Raw genomic sequence first — 20,189 nt, forward strand, 5'->3', positions numbered from 1 at the left:
GAAGACTGTACTGATAACCTAGCTTCTCAGAGGGTTTAATGAATACAATTCTAAAAAGGACCCTGCTCGAGGTCTGGAAAAACTCTGGAGAGGCTGAGGATTTGATCGATGACTTGTGTTACCAAGCGTACACTGATTTGTTTTCCCCAGTTCCTGGAGCAGAAGCATTTCGGATCCTGTAAATATCTGACACCGAGAGACATGCTCAAGCACCAGCACACACTACTCTGCAGAAATGCAAACAAAGGCTCACAACTAGCCAAGCAGATGTAGGCAGGAGTTAAAAATGCCAGTCCTTTCAACAACCATCAAGGTATTTGAAAGTGTGGCAACATTAATTGTACCTGTGGATGGGGGAGTGGTCAGAGTTAAAGAGTTTACCCAGAGAGTCCAAAAAACTGTCCAGCAGCCTACAAAGCTGTAGATTTTTTTTTAATTAGAATGACAACTATAGCTATCAGTATAATGTCAAAAGGGATTAGACTGCTCCTGGTTCTGTTACGAGAAAGAAAACTCTGGCTCTTATTGGGAAAAACAAAAACAAAAACAAAAAACAGGATGGGAAACAAAAACTTTTTAATATGGGGTAAGTTAGCAGACCTGCTACTCAAGCTTTTAAAAGTTACATCAGAGTTACAGTTTAACTTAAGGCAAATATACAGAGTGCTCACAAACAGGGACAGAATAAGATAAAAAAAGAAAATGACTTTTTAGGGGATATATGAAGTCAACTATGTGTGCTTTAGAAGTGGTCAATATAGCCATGGGAATAAAAGTACTGACTGAAAGATTGTCCATATTCAAGATTTAAAAATTATAAAAGACCAACACAAAGATGACTCCAAAATGTTCCTTATATATTATGCATTAGTCATTTATTCTAAGTGTTTCCTTGGTAAAGATTAAGTAGGAGACATACACGATAGATAAAAAGCAGCAAAAGTGACAGACCAGCCCTGCACTCTGGCAACTCACAGAGTCAGCAGGAAAAGAGACGTGAGTTACCAGGACAATGACAAATGCGGCAAAGAGCTCAGGTGGGGCAGAGTGGGCCTCTGTGTTGGGGAGGGAAGGGGTGTCAGAGAAGTCCTCCCTGAGGAGCAAATGCTAAAGCCGAAACTTCACCTGAGAAATACCAGAGTGGGAACACTAGAACTAAGCTTGAAAAATGAGGCTGTGAGTTGTTGCTGGGGTCAGGAGCGGCGGGCAACAGCGGGTGGAGACAGAATGGTTAACAACAGACACACCGAAACATAGGAAGGAGAGACGAGGCAGGTTGCTGAGGTCTTAGAGTCGAGTGTGGGATGAGAGGAAGACAGAGATGCGCCCCAGGGATTCTCTAACCCCATGAGGCAGTCTGCAGAGTCAGCTGGGAGGGATCCAGAGACAAGTTTCTGAAGCTGAGTGAGTCCACTTCAGAGATGACGATGTGAGGCTCACCTCACCAAAACACAGAAGCAACTCTGGGAGGTGTCGGAGTGTTAACTCAATTGTGGTGATTGTTTCACAGTGCATGCGCACATCAAACCTTCACACCACACACCTTAAACACAAACAACTTTACATATTTATATACAATGTCAATGACACCTCAATAAAGATGGAAGAAAAAAACATGATGGTGGCCCAGACGAGGGGTGGAGGCAGGGGAGAAAAAGTAAGGAGTGGTGTTTAGGGGGTTACTTAGCATGTACTAACTGGGCCCGGGAAAGGACGGGGAGAAACAGGCCAGGGATAACCACACCACGTTGCCCGTGACTGGCTTGAGAAACTGGGTAGACAGAACTACATTCAATGGGGTTAAGTCATAAGAAACATGAGAAAATTCTAAGAGGGAGATGTGAGCTTCATCTGAGGGACCTACATGAACACCTAAGTGAACGTGACTCCCCAGCAGCAGGACACACGAGTGGCCACACCGCAGCTGGAGAAGGGAGTCCTGCCGTCGCGGCCACAGATGAGATTTCCTAAAGGGTCACATGAGGTGGGAAAGAGCTTCTACTGCAGAAATCTACACAACATTAAAACATTGGACAAGGAGCACGAGCTTGCCAAGGGTACAGAGAAGGGGAAGGAACCCCCCGCCAAAAATAAAAGGAGCATCACAGAAGCGGAGAGAACATTACTTCAAAGGACAAGCAGTGGTTAACTGTGAGACGGTACTGAAGAGGCAAGTAAGATAAAGACTGAAAATTTCTACTGGATTCAGCATGAGCACTTTGGAGAGCAGGGTGGAAGAGACCAGAGAGGGCTGCACAGTGCGTGGTGGATGAAGGAGACAAGTTCTAAGTGCAGCCGTTCTGCCCAGGAAGTAGGCTCCAGACCAGGGGTGGGGGCGCTTCCTGCGAGATGCATCGGGGTTTGGTACAGAGCGAGCCTCCGTAACACTCTAACACCTCTTCATCAAAACCAGCAGTCACAAATGCTTTCCTGCACTTCAGGGACAGCCCACGGTGGCAGGAAGCCACAGGCAAACTCTGGTTGACCAAGTGTGATTACGTAAGGGAGGCAGCTGCGCTCAGATGTCAGAGCATGCCCCGTAAGGGGCTCCTCTCCCTCAATCTCTCCGTCGGAAATAAGGAGCCTGCCCTCCCTCCCCATCCGATGGTTTCTCCCACACTTATGCTACTATTGTTGATCCTAACAGCTCAGTGAAACACTGAATTTCAACTTGGTGATGGTGAGACATTTCTGGTATTAGCCTATTCTAATCACAGTAAGAATCCAAAATCCAACTCTAGACAATTAATCTAAAGTATTCTCTGCTACAACAAAGTGACTAAAGAAGAGAAAACAGATGACCCCTGAAGCCTGACGTAACAGGTTCTCACTACCAGCAACGGACTGGAGAACGAAGAGCATGACCGACGAGAGCAAAGGTACAAGGAGATGGCAATTCACTTCTCATTAAAACGAGTCTCAAAGTCTTCACGTGAAAATGATGAACAAGTTGACAGAAAATACCTTCATTTTTCCGGGATTTCACAAGCGTGACTTTGGTGGGTTTGGCAGGCTGACTGGAGGCCACGGATCGCCGATCGGATCGCGGAGACAAACTCCTCTCCCGACTCGCACTTCTGTCCCTCGCCCAGCCCTTCTCGCTCCTCCGGCTGACCAGGCCACCACGGCCACTTCTTGGATCGTGCACGTCCTCATCATAACTATCTTCATCATTCTCAGACGCTGGTTCGGGATCAGGACGACTCACTGGTATCTGAACTTTCTTCTTCCTTCGAATGGTCTACAGATAAAAAAGACAACAATAAGAGCTGACTGATGTTCATATATGTACTGTCAGTCCCTAAGAGAAAGGAAAACAGCACTCTTTTGGTCCCAGACTAATCATGAATCATCGAGACAGCACACACAGTTATAACAGATTACCGTGGAATGCAGTTCCCTATCCATTGTCCTTTCTGCTCTCCTAGTAGACAGATCCAATTAAGAAGCAAAATCGGAACAAAGAGCCTAATAAAGTTCTCAATTAATTCACAAGATCTTCTAGGTGTAATAATCACAAGCATAGGGGACAAGTAATAATTACTGGTGGTTTGAGTAAAGGAAGGAGCACTGTACTCTAATACCGTCAAAGATACTGCAGTTGTTACCAAATCACAGCAAACATGCAAGCCCGACTTGACTTCTTAAAAAGTTTGGAATCCATCCGGATCAAGGCCCACAGCTGTCCTACAGGAACACTAGGAGAGAAATTTGCCTGTAGCCTGCAGAGTCAGGACCCAGCCCACCCCAGGAGGCTGGCATCAGTTCTGGGACCTCCCAGGGCCCTGCAGCCAGAGAACCAGGACCTGCCTGCCTGCCAGTGGGCTGGCACTAGCCCTGGGACAGACAGGCTCCTGACCCAACCCACCAGTAGATGAATACCAGCGCTGGAACACCTTAGACCCATCTACCAGCTGCCCTAGGATGCATCTCCACTCACCAGTGAGGTTACCCAAGCTTTGGAACACCCTGGACCTCGTAGCCAGTGATGTCAGCAACCAGCCTGTCCACCAGCAAGCTGACAAGTGGGACCCCCGGCTGCACAACCAGTCACCCACGTTCATCCATCAGTGGGCCAGCACTAACCCTGGGAACCACCCAGAGGCTCTGCTGCCAGCCACCTCCTGACTTGGTCCGGCTACCAGCAGCCAGCAGTCTCTGCACAAGAGAGGGCCTGACAATCAACCAGACTAGGGGCCAGCCATGCCTACCAGTAGTCAGACTGCTATAAGAGAGGGACCCACACAGCCCACATGAGGGAACCCCTAGAGCATATATAGCTCTGGTGACCAGAGAGGACTGAGACACATAGGACGTCTCCCACGAAAGGCCACTTCTCCAAGATCAGGAGACGTAATCAACCTATTAAAAAAAACAGTGAATTAGGCAAAATGAGGTGACAGAGGAATATGTTCCAAATGAAGGAACAAGATAAAACCCCAGAAGAACTAACTGAAGTGGAAATAAGCAATCAACCCAATAAAGAGTTCATGGAAATAATCAAAAACAGGCTCAAAGAACTTGGGAGAAGAACAATAAACAGAGTGAAAACTTAGAAATTTTTAACAAAGAGTTAGAAAATAAAAAGAACCACCAAATAGAAATGAAAAATAGAATTAACTGAAATTAAAAATGTACTGGAAGAAATCAACAGTAGATTAGATGACACAGAAGAACAATGAGTGAGCTAGAAAACAGAATAGTGGAAATCACTGAGGCTGAACAACAAAAAGAAAAAAGAAAAGCAATAAATAAAGACACTTTAAGACACCTTTAAGACAACATAAAGTGTACTAAGATTTGCATTACTAGGGTTCCCAGAAAGAAAAGAGAGAGAGAGACCGAGAAAATATTTGAAGAGCTGAAAACATCCTTAACCTGACAAAGGAAACAGACATCCAAGTTCAGGAAGCACAGAAAATCCCAAAGAAAATCAACCCAAAAAGGACCCCACCAGGACACATCATAATTAAAATGTGGCAAAAATTAAGGACAAAGTATTAAAAGCAGCAAGGGAAAAGCAGTAAGTGACATACAAGGGAACACTCACAAGGCGATGAGCTGCCTTTTCAAAAGAAACTCTGCCGGACAGAAGGGACTGGAATGATACGTTCACGGTAGTGAAAGGGATAAGCCTACAGCCAAGAACGCTCTCCCTAGCAAGACTTTTATTCAGATTTCATGGAGAGATCAAAAGTTTTATAGATGAACAAAAGCTAAGAGTTCAGCAAAACCAAACCAGTTTTATAAGAAATGTTAAAGGGACTTCTCTAAGCAAAAAAGAAAAGGCCACAGCTAGAAATATGGAAATTACAAAAGGGAAAATCTTATCGGTAAAGGCAAATATATAGTAAAGGTGTAAAGCTAGTTGGAAGGTTAAGAGACAAAAGTAAAACCATCTATATCCACAGTAAGTAGTTATGGGATACACAAAACAAAAAGATATAAAATATGATGTCAAAAACTATAAACATGGGGAGAAGAGTAAAAATGCAGGGTTGTTAAAATGTGTTTGAACTTAAGAGATCAGCAACTTAATGTCTATATATAGATTGCTATACATAAACTTTATGGTAACTACGAACCAAAAATCTGTAATAGATACACACACACACACACGAGAAATGAAACCAGACATAACACTAAAGATAGTCATCAAATCAAAAGGGAAGAGAGCAAAAGAAGGAACAAAAAAGAACTACAAAACAACCCCAATTAACAAAAAAGCATAAATATGCACCTATCAGTAACTACATTAAATGTAAATGGACAAAATGCTCAAATCAAAAGATACAGTGTGGCTGAATCGATGAAAAAACAAGACCCATGTATATGCTGCCTACACATGGACTGAAACTGAGGAAATGAAAAAGATTTCACAGAAACGGAAATGCAAGGAAAGCTGGGGTAGCAGTACTTTTACCAGATAAAACAGATTTTAAAACAAAGGCTGTAATAAGAGACAAAGAAGGACATTATATTAATGGTCAAGGGATCAACCCAAGAAGATCTAAAAATTATAAATATATATGTAACCAACATAGCAGCATCTAAACACATAAAGCAAATATTAACAAACGTGAAGGGAGAAACTGATAGTAACACAGTAACAGTAGGGGACTTTAACACCCTACTTGCATAAATGGACAGATCATCCAGACAGAAAATCAATAAGGACACACTGGCCTTAAACAATACAACAGACCAAATGGACTTAATTGATCTTTGTAGAGAATTTCATCTGAAAGCAGAATATACATTCTTTTGAAGTGCACATGGAACATTCTCCAGGACAGGTCACAAGATAGGCCACAAAACAAATCTCAATAAATTTAAAATAACTGGAATCATACCAGCCATCTTTTCTGACCACAACACTATGAGACTTGAAATCAATTAGAAGAAAAAAACTCCAAAAACCACAAACACAAGTAGTGGCAGTCCTAGCATATACTGCACAGCAGTCCTAACGGGCTCCCTGAGTTTTAGGCTCACCTCTATTTCCATCTCCAACATCATGTATCAGAAGCAATTCTTTATGTTAGTACCCTGATCTTCAATTCCTCCCTAAAATGTATAAACAAAAACAAAGGCCCCTGTTGAGCACTAAAGCTTTCCCTCTCATTCCGCTAAGAAAGCCACCTCGGTGGAGGTCTGTACCTGAAGTACTCTCAATCTCAGACGAAGTGCGTGATGGTTATAGGTGTGTGTACCCATCTATCCTAGTACGATTCCACTTCCTTGAGGGAAGGTCCTTGTTGTGCCATTTGACTATCTATCATGAAATATTTGCACCCAGGAGGTAGTTACCTCATTGAAAAATATCCAGTCCTACTAGCATTCTCCATTTATACAATGAGTTAAGTGTTACAAACCCACATGAAGATATTTAACAGGTTTGGTAATTGGTAATCATGCTTGATTTTACCATTGAAAATTTTGAAACAAAAATTTTGGGAAAAAAATGCCTACTTCAGAACAGTTTAGCTGAATTAAAGATTCAAATGTAAAGTAAAAAGAGTGAACTCCTTCAAGTCCTGGAATAAAATATAAGATATCTGCTTTTAGAACTCTGGTAAGGTAAAGACTTTTCTAATTGTGACACCGAAGGCAGAGCCAATCAAGTGAAAGTCTGACAGATATGACCATATAAAAATTAAAACGTTTTCCCCCCAAGTCACCATCAACAACGTACACACATTTATGAAAGCAAATGGAAGAGCAACGTATGCAGCACAAATAACAAGAGGCTAAGCATACACACAACACTCCACGAAGACAATCACCACCACGTAAATGCAACAAACAGCAAGGGGCAAGGAAGGAAAGCAACGGGCAGTATATACGCCATGAGATGATCAACTCATGTGTCCCTGAAAATATCTCACTTGAAACACTGTGTTTAGTCCATCAGTTTGGCAGAGATTTTAAAAGTGCTGATGAAACTGGACTCTCAATACCTCACTGGTTCTCTGATGGGCAAACTGGCAATCCATGTATCAAGAGTCATCCACGCCATCCGGCTCTAAGAAGCTATTCTTAAAAAGAATCTGAACAACTAGGTGGAAACATGTTGATCTTCAACAGTTTTTCTTAGTACCTGTGGAAACTGGACAGTGAAATGCCCATTGATGAATGGGCTGAGTAAGTGTGCACACACAGCAACGTGCTTGTACACTAGCGCACTCACAGAGTTTTTCTCCAGGAAGGTGTTTTTGCCCATTTATTTGCTTCGTAATGCTTTTCTGGTATGTTCAGAATTTTAGTAAAAACTATGCATGCTCACTGTGCTATAAACAGTTTCTTTTTCTACCTTCTCTTCACCTGTTCTTAAACAAAATTAAGCATATTTATGGTAGTTATATTCTCAAAGGAGTTCTAACATTTTAATTCAACAGAAACGAAATTTATCAAGTCTAATGCCCAAGGAGTCTTAAGTTTATGGAAAGATAATCATACCAACCATCATGCTGTAAGAGCACAGAGAAGAAGAAAGATTAGTAGATCGGGGGTGGAGGGTGGGCACGAGCAGGAGCTGGTTATTCAGAACTGAGAAAAAAAAAAAAAGCCATATATAATGACCTGAGGTTCTGGTTATGGCCGGAGATAAGAAAGACATCTTACAATGAAAGACCACATTCTGAGATATCGGGGTTTTATTCTTAAAGTGATGAAAAATTTAACATATATTAATAACATGAAATGAAATGAACAACTCTCTGCTAATTAAAACACTCTTCCATCCAACCCTCCTATAGCTTCTCCCTGAAGAGCAAAGAATACTTCCCCAAGCTTCCCGAGTTCCACCTTTCCAAATGATGTAGCTAAGCAGTCAGAGGAAAATTCACTCTGTAAGCTGCCCCAAATCCTTTTCTTATATGTGCTATTTCAAACACATAACTTGGTTTGGACTATTTCTTATAACATTTCTATACTGAAAAAGTTTGGAGTGCAGGAATACAACTTTCCTGGATGCATTATTGATGTGGGGCATGTGTTCTAAATATTTTGCATCAGAAAACAAAACAATTCAGTATTTCAGAAGAATGAAGGGCTTCAAAAGTTGGAGATATGGGTGAAGCTCACAACCTGAGATACAGGGAGAAAAATTCAGTTTACCTACGGTGCTCCTCTTTGACTATGCAGTGACTCATCTGAAAAACACTATTCAATTTATAAAAACCAACAAGTACAAACATTAGCAATTTGCTTCTGTAAATGCTACAATCTCATGTTATAAAAACTATTTAAAAACTCTACCATCAACAGCCAGTCTATAAATGAACTGCAATTTAAAAATAACGCATCAGTTACAGTTGTAATAATACAATGACAGTGAAGTGGTGAAAACACATTCACAACAGAGGATGCCTGTCATCTGGAATGCAGGAACTAAATTCGGGGTCTACTGCATCATGCGAATGCTCACATCTCCCCAGCAAGGACACTGGGGGAAAATGAGCCATCAGCCGGGCAGCTGGCACAGATGAGAGAACACAGCTGAGGGGCAGTCTCAGGAAACACCATTCCAGCTCTCAGCTCAGCCCCCAGAAGTCAGGACGCCATGCAACCTCCTCACTCCAGCCCTCTCCTTTCTGTCAGGTCCACTGTGCTTGGAGCGTCTGCTACAAAGTGCCAAGGCTCTCAATGGACGAGGCAGGACAAACCCTCCATCTGCCCAGCCTTCTCCTCCTGCTCTATCACCGGAGCCAAGGCCTCGGGGAGTACCTTCCTCCGCCCTTCCAGAGGCTAAGGGAGGCAGACGCAGGCGGGCGGCACAGTGGTTAACGTGTTCCTCAATGCAGGTATGATTTCAGCAGGACTGTCACACTTAAAAGACTTCTTAGACAAATACGAAACAGAGGAGAGTCTAGCAATATACTAAAAACCGCTAAATGCAGCATGAAACATCTCTACAAAAAACAAACAAAACCTTCACCACCTCCTCTCCTCACTCCACATCACACTAACAAAGAGTGACCAGAGAAACTCTACCCATTAAACAAGCCCTGTAACAGAGAACAGGGCTGTATACTACAGACTCTAAACTGACTCTATGCCAAGATTTAGTCTCATTTAAGTCTTTTTTAACAAGGGGAACAGAAAGCCAACCATTCAACCACTTCCCCCTTCCTTCCTTTTTCAATCAAAAAAAATCCTGGTATCTGAACTTTGAGAAAATGCACACCAGTGACAACACACAGTACCACTATTAGAAGAAAGAAACATTCTTGTCAATAGCTAACTTGAGACCTACTGTTTCAGTTTTTATTTTCTCAAATACAAAGAATGAATTCAAACCACAGAAACCTATCAACAGTAAAGTTGGTACCTTTACTAAATTACAGGCAAAAAAAAAATACTTACAATTTTTGCATTTTTCCCACTTTTCCTTAATTGCTGAACAGCAAAAGCGTGTTCAACATTATCCATTGAAACTCCATTAACCATTGCAACTCGGTCATTTTCCCTAAGGAAAAAAAAGAAAGGGACCAAAATAGTAACATGTTAGAGACAAGCATACAGTTAAGCCTGTAAAAATATTTTTAAGATAGGTACTTTTAAAAACATACACGAATTATGGGCTAACTGATCTATTTGTCTTCAGATCAACAATAAAATAAGGTCAAACTGTTTACTTTCAGATCCCCCACAAGCAATGTTTAGCAAGTAAGTAACCACAGGTCATTAACTTTACCTACTAACACACAGTGTTTCCCTGGATCGAGCAGGTAGCACAGAAAACAAAATGACTTTTGGTGGTACAGTTACGGCATTAAGTGATACTAAGTCACAAGGCTGGAAAAAGCTATTTCCTCTTTAAAATAAAAAGTCTTTCTCCTTCTAATTTTCTTCCAGTCCTTCTAATCATAAACTCATTTTTCTGATGAATGCTCTGTCTCTCTTTATTCTGCTAATCTTCTTACTGAACAAAAAAAGTAATACTCAGGGTGAGAGGCTCCTAAAAGCTAGATTCCAACACAAACTGAGTAACAAGTTTTCTTTTCACTATCTTTATTTTTTACAGTGACCTTCTATTTAAAGTAAGTGATGCCAGCTTTCCATTTATGACAGAGGGAAGTGTAAGGGAGCATTAATTCAGGGAACTCACTAACACGTGCACCAGTGACCGAGGGAGGGAGCGCGCTTACTGTAGCTGTCCTTCAGCCGGGCCCCCCTTCAGCACGTCGGAGATCACTATGGAGGTCTCCCCGCTCTGGAAGTGGGGGTTGTCTCTTCCACCAGATATTGCAATTCCAAACCCAAATCCAGGAGCCTAAAGTAATAATCACAGTACAATGCTGTTATTTAAAAAAATTGTTCATTATTTCATACTCCACCATACAAAAAAGTTAAAACATGAAAACTACAATCTTATTACGCTGTGGTATGGGAATGCATCTCTGATAAACTCAATGCTAGACATAACAAAGTATTAAAAATGGCCAATTACATGAATGTTCTTTAGACCTAAAACACATTTAAAAATTCTGAACACTGAAATCCAAAAGTCACATTTGCTTATCAGGAGGGTTCCTGAGGGGACTGGCAGTGGCCCAGCGGGAGCCTCACAAACACTGGCAACTCAACACACAGGCTTACTAGCATACACACTGGGTACCAAATTATATAATAAAATATCAACAGCTGTGAAAATTAACTTCTTTCACTTATGCTAAAAACCTCTATTGATGTAGTACACTATAATATCTTATAGACACTGCATACAATAGAAAGTATACATTAATCACATTAAGCATTTAAAAATTACTTATATTTTTAATGAAGGAAAATCACAATTAATTATATACTTCTGAATGAGCTGAAAATCTTTACCACAATGACGGAGGATAGCCCAGTACAGAAAAAAAATCAAAATAGTTCCACGTTATTTAAAAATTACCAATTCTCAAAGAAATCGACATGATTCCCTAGAAAAGAACTGAAGTATTCGAGTAGTCTAAAGAAACATCTAATATTTTTCTAGGGCCCCAGAATCAATAAGTCAGAGAATATGTTTTCATATCATGCTGTACTACACCATGCTCTATAATCCAAACCACCTGAGGACAAAGGTAACAACCTCCTTCCACAACCATCCATCCACAAAGGAGACCATGTCCACTATGGACAGGGGGTATGTCATGACCTTCCCCCCATCCACCCCAAAAGTATTGAAACAGCCAAAGAAGAAGAAAAAAGAAAACAATCTTCTTAAAAAAGAATAAACGCCAGCAATTCCACTCCTAGGCACGGACCCAAGAGAGATGAAAGGTACGTGCACACAGAGATTACACCCAAGCACAGCAGTAGCATTTATACTAGCCAGAAAGTGGAAAGAACCCAAATGTCCATTAACTAATGACTGGATAAACAAAATGTGGAATATCCATAAAAATGAATTATTACTGGCAATAAAAAGGAATGAAGTACTGGTACATGCTACAAAATGGGGAACCTGGAAAACATTATGCTGTGTAAGAGCAGCCAACCATAAAAGACTATGTATCATATAATTTCTTTTAATATTCAGAATATTCAGAAAAGATGAACCTATAAGAGACAGAAAGCAGACTGGTGATTGTCTAGGGCCAAGGGTGGGAGGGAATGGAAAGACTGGGTACATTATTCCTTTTCAGGGTGATGAAATGTTGAAAAAGTGACTCTGGTGATGGTCACACAACTCTGTGAATATAATAAAAGCCACTGAATTGTACATTTTAATGGTGTTATGAGTTATACTGCAATAAAGCTAATACCAAAAAGAAAAGTTAATGTGAAAAAACAAACAGGAAAACAGCTGGGTAGCAGAAGATAAAGGCAACTTCCTGAATCTGTGTCTCTCTATAGAGCCTCCAAAAGAACACAAACACAGATCACTACACAAAAGCAGATGGACCCTCAGGATAACTCGAAAACGGAGAATAATCAAATTTCAAAATCGCTAGAAGCGGAACTAAACTTTCAAAAATAAAGAAAATAAACAATTAGAAAATAAGTATCAGCACAGAATTAGAAAACATAAGACTACAGAACAAATTCAAATCAATTAAAAACCCAGAGGAAACATAATTTCCTACAGAGCTTCAGGTTATTCTACAGGAACAGAAGGGCTCTTAATAGCCTGTGATTGGGCCGTGACTGTTAGGGCGGCGGGGGGCCACTGCCTCGACCTGGGCTCTGATGCCAGCTCTGCCCACCACTGCTTCTCTACCTTCCCTGCAAACATCAACACACTGAAGAGGGGAAAGTCTGCCCTAAGCATAAAAAGGTTCCAGAGACCTCTCAGGGTCCTCAGCCCATACTCTGAAAACAGTGATATTAGGAACCACTAAAAAAGTGAGGAAAAAGAGCCAGAAACCCAATGAAACAGACAATTTACGAAAGATATGGGGTGTGAAAACTCTTAATTGGAGACACGAAAATTAAAACCACAGAGAGAATGGTAAAAATTAAACTGTAACAGCACATTCTGTCACGAAGCTGTAGAAAGCAGGCATCCCTGCTACCAGGCGTGCAAACCACTGTGACCCTCTCGGAGAGGAACCTGGTCCCATTTAACAAAAGGACAAAGAAAGCTCTTATCTTTTGTCAGAGCAACCGGTTTCTAGGAATGTACCCTGAAGATCACATGCACATCTCCAACAAGAAGAAGACACACATGCACACAGTTATTCACTGAGGCTGTTTGTAATCGCAAATACTAGAAGAAACACTAAATGCCCAAAGGCTACCTCCAGGGCAGTTTGGGGAGAGTGTGAGTGTGTGTGTGTGTGTGTGCGCGCGCGCGCGCTTTTTTCCCTCCTTAGAAGAGGCTGGAACAGATGTTTTACTCTATATACTTTTATACTGTGCATTTGTTTCTTGCTTGGTAATTCTTTTATTTAAAAATTTAAGATATAACACAAAAATATTAAAGAAATGCTGAAAACATCAGAAGCTTTCAACAAAGAAAGCAGAGATGAATAGATACTTTCTTAAGATTTGCTTGAGAACAAGCAGGGTACAGTCCTGGCTCAGCATGGCAGGGCCCCAAAGCCAGAGGCTCACATCGCTACCTGCAGTCTGGCCCCTCGAGAGGTGCAGTCCCTGGGCCGCGCTACAGCTCATCAATGACCACCCGGCAAGTCTGTGATGCCCAGCGCTGGCTACAGAGGAGAATCCTTCAGGATCAGTTTCAAAAGTGCCTGATGGTTTCTGAACCCCCACCCCATACCAATTAACTAAAAATGGAGGAAGGGAGATGGCAGGCATTTAAAAAAAGATCTCCCAAGTGAATCTAACGGGTAGCCAGGGCTGAGAAGCTCGGCCTTAAAGCTTGGTGAACATCAGACCTGGTGATCGTCAAAAAAAAAACTGTAACAGCTTCGACTATCCCACACTTCCCCCTCCCTCCTGGGGACGGTTTCCTTCTGAAATCTCTTCTCTGAGACCTTCACCACTGCCTTACTGGGCCCATTCCATAGACTTCTTCCCTCCTCTGTGCTATAATGTACCCTCCATCCTGTTCGAAGGATTACAATTCTATAACAACCCTGATCCTGTCACTCCATTGCCCTCAGTGTACAATACCCTGAACAGTACCAGCTCGACTCCCGGCACCCCAGTGTTGGCTCCAAACACATTTACCCACTGATCCCCACTGCCGCGTGCCATGCACTGTCAAATTCTAAGCTTTTACACCGCTCCCTTGCCTAGGATTCCTCTAGTACCTCCTAAGTCTTGCAAGCAGCAGCTCACCCTTCAACACCCAGGTTCAGGGTCATCTCAATCATAACACCATCCTCACTTTCCACAGGTAGAAGTGGCCCAACCTGTGTGCTCCCAGAGCACAGGCACACCCTCCTGCCCCTTATCACCGGCAGTGTAGGTAGCCCGGGCACCTCAGCCCCTCCTGGGAGGGATTTACACATTTTCCTGCACACTCCAGCCAAGTATCACCCTGCAAGGGCCAAACATGAGTGCTTCATCAACGTTGGTGCACTCAAACAAGTATTCCCCTTTAGAGCTGTCTGTTTAAAATTCAGTACTAATTGGAGCACTAGAAACTCATCAGCAGCCGCAGCAGTAGCAGGGACTTGGAATCTTCCTGAATCTCCAACTGAAAACAAGCAGATACAACAAACCAAAGACCCACTGACATTTACAACCAAACCAGGTTAACAATGTATCCCCTCAAGGTGCCAAAGTAAGTGGGGAGATGAGCAACACCTATGAGACCTGTGTGTCCCCAGCATCTACACGGCAGGAAAGTCCCCAGGTGCCTGACGCACCTAAGACCTGAAGAACCCCCTGAACAGCTGAGAGGTGTCCATTGGGAAGAATGGCGGGACAGCCTGAGAGGAGCTGCTGAAACCGGGAGGGAGCCGCCTTTCCAGTGGCAGGTGAGAAAGGAGCCTGCAGTCGAGCCTGCACGTCGGCAGGGCCCCACCCCACGGGCAGCGATCGGACTTGAGTAGAGCAGAAACAGCCAAGGAAAGGGCAGGGCCAGATAACAGGGGATGAAGGGCACGAAGTGGGGAAATGTCAGAAAGCAGCAGCTGTGTTTTTAGCAATGCACACACAAGGAAACTAAGCGAATTTCTAAAAGCTAAACAAAAAAATAAAGAAAAAGAAAAAAAATTTCACGTAAAAAAATGAGCAAAAAAAAAAAAAGGTAATATGATTAAATCCCTTGCAAAATTACTGTAGAAGACAAGGAGCAGGAGACTATCCCTACAGAAAACGCAAGCATGCCACAGACAGCTCGCAACCAGCAACGTCAAGGATCAACACTGTCACCACCATGGGACAAGTGAGAAGGCATTAAGAAAATACACAAGACAAGAAAGAATATACGTAAGAATTTTAAACATTCAGAAATGAGGCTGACAGAATTCAAGAGCTAATTAAAAATTGTAAAAAGCCACTTTAGATAGGAGCACAAGACCAAGTAAACATAATACCATGAAAGAAACAGAAAGTAAAAAGGAGAAATCTTTTTACAAACAAAAAAGAAATGACACAGAAGACTTTTTTAAAAAGAATAGGAGGGAAAATTACAAATATTGAAGACAGGCAGGAGAGATACAACACTTGGATAATGGGAGTTCCTCAAAACCTCAATGAAAATAAGGGAAGAAAAAAATAGTAAAACTAAAACGAAATAAAAAAAGAAATTTTGTGATATATCCTGATATATATACATATATATTTCATTGAAACCATAAACTCAAAGGGCACAAATCACTGTAGGTATCTGAGAACATCAATTCAGAGGAACTAAATATATTCAAATAAAATGACTAGATTTCAAGGAAGAATTTGGAATCTAGACAAAAAGAACTAGAACTTAATTAATACAGTTAAGATACTCAAGGGGAACAATGACCCAAGCAAGGGTTTTACATCCAGTAAAACTGATGCTCGAGTATAAAAGGGCACAGGAAAACCGGTAAATAGGCAAAAACAACGTAGGGAGTATTGGTTTTCATGATCCCCTCCTAGGGACTCTGACAGAGAGTAATTTTCCGACCATCAGAATGACAGGAGACATGTGGAAGGACTAGGCATCAGTGTTAAATACACACCTACTTATAATATTAAGGCTGAATGAGGATCACAGGCTGACAGGGTTCAGTTATACAACAGCTATATGATCCAGATACAGTGAAACCATTTTTTCAAATGGGGAGAGGAATAGGGGGAACATGTGTAACAGTTTTTAAATATTGTTTCCAGTAATCAAAATTAACAGGAGTAGAATTAATGCTCCAAGGCAACTGTATGCTCTGTACTGGATTTACAAATTTCCAGAGGGACTTTCAAAAGAATGGAAAACAATTAATTTTTCTCATATATTTTTACCATAATAAATTTTAGGTGTCAAAACATAGTTGATTTGTATATGTTTACATGAGAAAAATGTCCAAGATAATGTTTTTTATTACAGTGTGGGGGAAGTGGTTAAGGCCCTATAATAGGCTCTCATTATTTGTACATGTGCACACACACATGGTTACAGCTTCTGGACGGAAGAAGGAGCATCAAAGAACTTTATTTTCATCATACTTCAGCCTTTCGAGACCACAGGCAGCCAGGAGCAACAGAAACACGTATTTTCCCCTTTGCCTGGCAGTGAGACTGAATCTATGACAAGCAAGAGGCCTGGGATCTGTTCCCTCCCTGGCTCTGCTGGACCCTGGCCCTGCCCAGCCCATGACAGTGACTGCTTCTGCACAGAGGGGCTGCAGCAGGGGCCACACGGCCACCACGCTGAACCCATCTACTACCTGACCTCCTACGGCAGAGCTCTGCTCACTCATCTGTTAAAGCATTTCCTGGTTCCTAAAAAGAAAAAACAAAAAAAATCCTGAAAGTTGATTCAGTTGAAGAAATCTAACTGCATAATGTGGATACATCTCTCCTCCAAAGATTCTTTTCAATTTCCTTCAAATATGCCCCGTTCTCTACCTAAAGATCCCCCTGTGACGGTCTTATTTTTTCTCCTGTTTTCTATTCCAGATTTCTACATTCAGCTCACTGAAGTCGAGTGTTTCTCACCAATTAGAGTTTTGCTCCTCTCCCTTGATAAGGATTCTCCCCGTCAGCTCTCCACCTCTATGGTACCTGTTCTAGTCATGCGTCTCCAGTGAACACTGGGATCCCAGCGTTTTAAGACCAAATGGGCCCTTGGCCACCATCTGCTTCAATTTCCTTTTCATGCGTTACGTCAGAAGGCTGGAGTCCCAAGTTGTCACTCCACTCGCTGCCTGCCTGTAGGGCTTCTGTGGATCTGGTTTCTCTCATTTGAGTAAGAGACTAGGATTTTATCAACTCTGACATATTTCTATGAGGTCCCAAGAGATCTGAAAGGCCTGCCTAAAATTAGTTACAGTGGTAAGCCCAAACTAGTTTAGGAGTCACAGGTTTTTCACCTCACCTTGGTAGCGCTCAAAATGTTGCTTAAATGTCTATGACTGTTAGATTGGTTCTTTTTTTTACCTCTGTGTCCTTAAATAGTCCCCTGGCTACTCAAAGTGTGTGTGTGTGTGTGTGCGCGCGCGCGCTACTCAAAGTGTGTGTGTGTGTGTGTGTGTCTGTCTGTCTGTCTGTCTGTCTGTCTCCCTACTGATTCCTTCATGGTGATGCTCACTCTTACGGCTCTGATTCCCAAATTACAGGTTTCATTTCTAATTCCTATTCCACTTTCCTATTTCCAGCTTCTTCCAGGCACTTCCAATTGCCCTTCTCCAAAACTGTCATTTTCTCCACAAAACTGACCTCATCACCAATGTTTTTTTCAGCTTAAAAAAAATAGACGCCAGAATTTTGGCTCCTTCCTTACCAACGTTACTATGTTTTATTTTATTCTTTTTATTGTATGTATATGTAGTTTACGGGATAGAATTACCTAAGTTCTGAATTTCAGATATTAGATTTCATACCTATTTCTTATGTTTAAAATTAAATTTTACATACATATAAAAAGAGCATTACATGCTGAGTCCAAAGGCTTGTGTTCAAGATCCACCTCTCTGGGACATTTCACCAGAACTTTCTGAGACTCAGTTTACTCCATGTGATTAATATCACCTATTTCACAGAGGATTAAATAAAATGAAGGCTGTGAAACATTCACAATGCACTCTATAAATGTAAACACTGGCCTTCCACCAGATAAAACAAGGCTAGCTTAGTTTCCTTGCATACCTCAGTGTTCAGTGCTCACTTTGGACTTATCGTATACTAGCTTAGAGCTACTCTACAGATATGCAGGGTTCCCCTCCTCACCCCTTTCCAGAGAACAGCTTTACTGACATATAATTTACCTAACACTAAATTCCCTCTTTAAAATGTACAATTCAGTATTTTCCTATATTTAGAGCTGTGCAACCATCAACACAACTAATTTTATACCATCTTTATCACTCTAAAGAGAAACTCCCTACCCTCCACCCATCACCCCTGTATTCCTTCAGTCCTAAAATCCACTAGCCTACTTTCTGTCCATTCACCTGTTCTGGCCATTTCACATAAATGCAATCATACAACATGGCCCTCTGTGACTGGCTTCTCTGAGTGAGTGTCATGGTTTGAGGTTCACCCGTGTCATGGCACGTGTCAGTACTGCACTTCTGTTTACTGCTAAATAATACTCCAGTGCATGGATAACCACATTTTGCTCACTCATTAGTCATCAGTGCATGGGCGTTGGGTTATCTGCACTTTCAGGCTACTGAGAATCATGCCATGAACAGTCATGTGTAAGTTATGATGTGGATATCTGTCTCCACATCTCTTGGATAGATACCTAAGCATGGAACTGCTGGGTCGCATGGAAATTCCATGTTTAACTTCTGAGAATACTCTTACTCAGTTTACCACAGTGGTTGCACCATTTTACATGAGCACCTGCCAACATCCACATCCTCATCAACACTTGTTATTGTCTGTTTCTGTGGTTACAGCCATTCCAGACGGTGTGACAGGGGATCTCACTGTCACTTTTGACAACATTTGTCTCATGGCCAATGATATTGACCATCTTTTCACGTTTACTGGATAGTTCTCCGTCTTCTTTGCAGAAATGTCTATTCAAACCTTCTGTCCATTTAAAAAATGGAATTATTTGTCTTTTTACTATTGAATTATAGATTTCTATATTCTGGATACAAGTTCCTTATCAGATAGGTAATTTGCAAATATTTTCTCCCATTGTGGGTTATCCTTTCTCTTCCTTGTTCAAAGTTTCTTGGTTTCCTTCTGAAACACAAAAGATTCAAATTTTGATGTGGTCCAGTTCTACCTGCTGTCTGTTTTGTTGCTTGTACTTTAATATCATATCTAAGAAACCACTGCCTAACCCGGGTCATAAAGATTTATTCCTGTGTTTTCTTCTAAGAGTTTTACAGTTTTAGTGCTTACATGTAGGCCTATGACCCGTGTGAAGTTGATTTTTGTTCCTGGTGTGAGGTAGGAGTCATCACTCTCCATGTGGTTAACCAGTGGTCCAGCACCATCGGTCGCTCACTGCACTGTCTTGGCCCCCTGGTCCCAAGTTACTTCTTACCCAGTCACTTCCTACTTGAAACACATGGCTGCTCATCCTTAGGTTATCTCTTAACTAGATTCTTTGCTTTCAACACACTTCCACCTTTAACGTTTTTTTTTTTAAGTTTTAGGTATACAATGTATACAATACTGTTTTTTAAACTTTTTAAAAGTATAGCTGATTTACATATAATCAACATAGTGATACAAATTTGTATAGATTATACTCCATTTAAAGTTATTATAAAATATTGGATATATTTCCCTGTCCTGTACAATACATCCTTGTAGCTTATTTATTTTATAAATAGTAGTTTGTACTTCTTAATCCCCTACTCCTTTGCTGTCCCTGCCCCCCGCCGTAACCACCAGTTTGCTCTCTATATCTGAGTCTGTTTTTTTCTTGTTATATTCATTAGTTTTCATTTTTAGATTCCACATACAAGTGGTAACATACAGTATCTGTCTTTCTTCACCTGACTTATCTCAATAAGCATCCTCTAGGTCCATCCATGCTGTTGCAAATGACAATTTCACTCATTTTCTGAGTAGTACTCCACTGTATATAATGTATATACTGCATCTTCTTTGTCCGTCCATCCACTGATGGACACTCAGGTTGCTTCATATCTTAGCTATTGTAAATAATGCTGCCG

General features: G+C 41.4%; 1 protein-coding gene across 7 annotated transcripts in view; it reads right to left on the reverse strand.

Annotated features, from left to right (window-relative positions):
- The window catches only part of TJP1 (tight junction protein 1), a 234,821-nt gene that overhangs the window by 43,652 nt on the left and 170,980 nt on the right, over positions 1 to 20,189 (reverse strand). For all 7 annotated transcript variants that reach the window (XM_064480517.1, XM_064480516.1, XM_064480514.1 and 4 more), the window contains 3 exons: positions 10,653 to 10,777; positions 9,868 to 9,970; positions 2,965 to 3,241 (listed from right to left, as the gene is read on the reverse strand). In XM_064480517.1, coding sequence (XP_064336587.1) covers positions 2,965 to 3,241; positions 9,868 to 9,970; positions 10,653 to 10,777 — 505 coding nt within the window. The remainder of the gene's footprint in view (positions 1 to 2,964; positions 3,242 to 9,867; positions 9,971 to 10,652; positions 10,778 to 20,189) is intronic.

This window comes from Camelus dromedarius, chromosome 29 (assembly GCF_036321535.1).
Source record: "Camelus dromedarius isolate mCamDro1 chromosome 29, mCamDro1.pat, whole genome shotgun sequence".
Classification (NCBI taxonomy): domain Eukaryota; kingdom Metazoa; phylum Chordata; class Mammalia; order Artiodactyla; family Camelidae; genus Camelus; species Camelus dromedarius.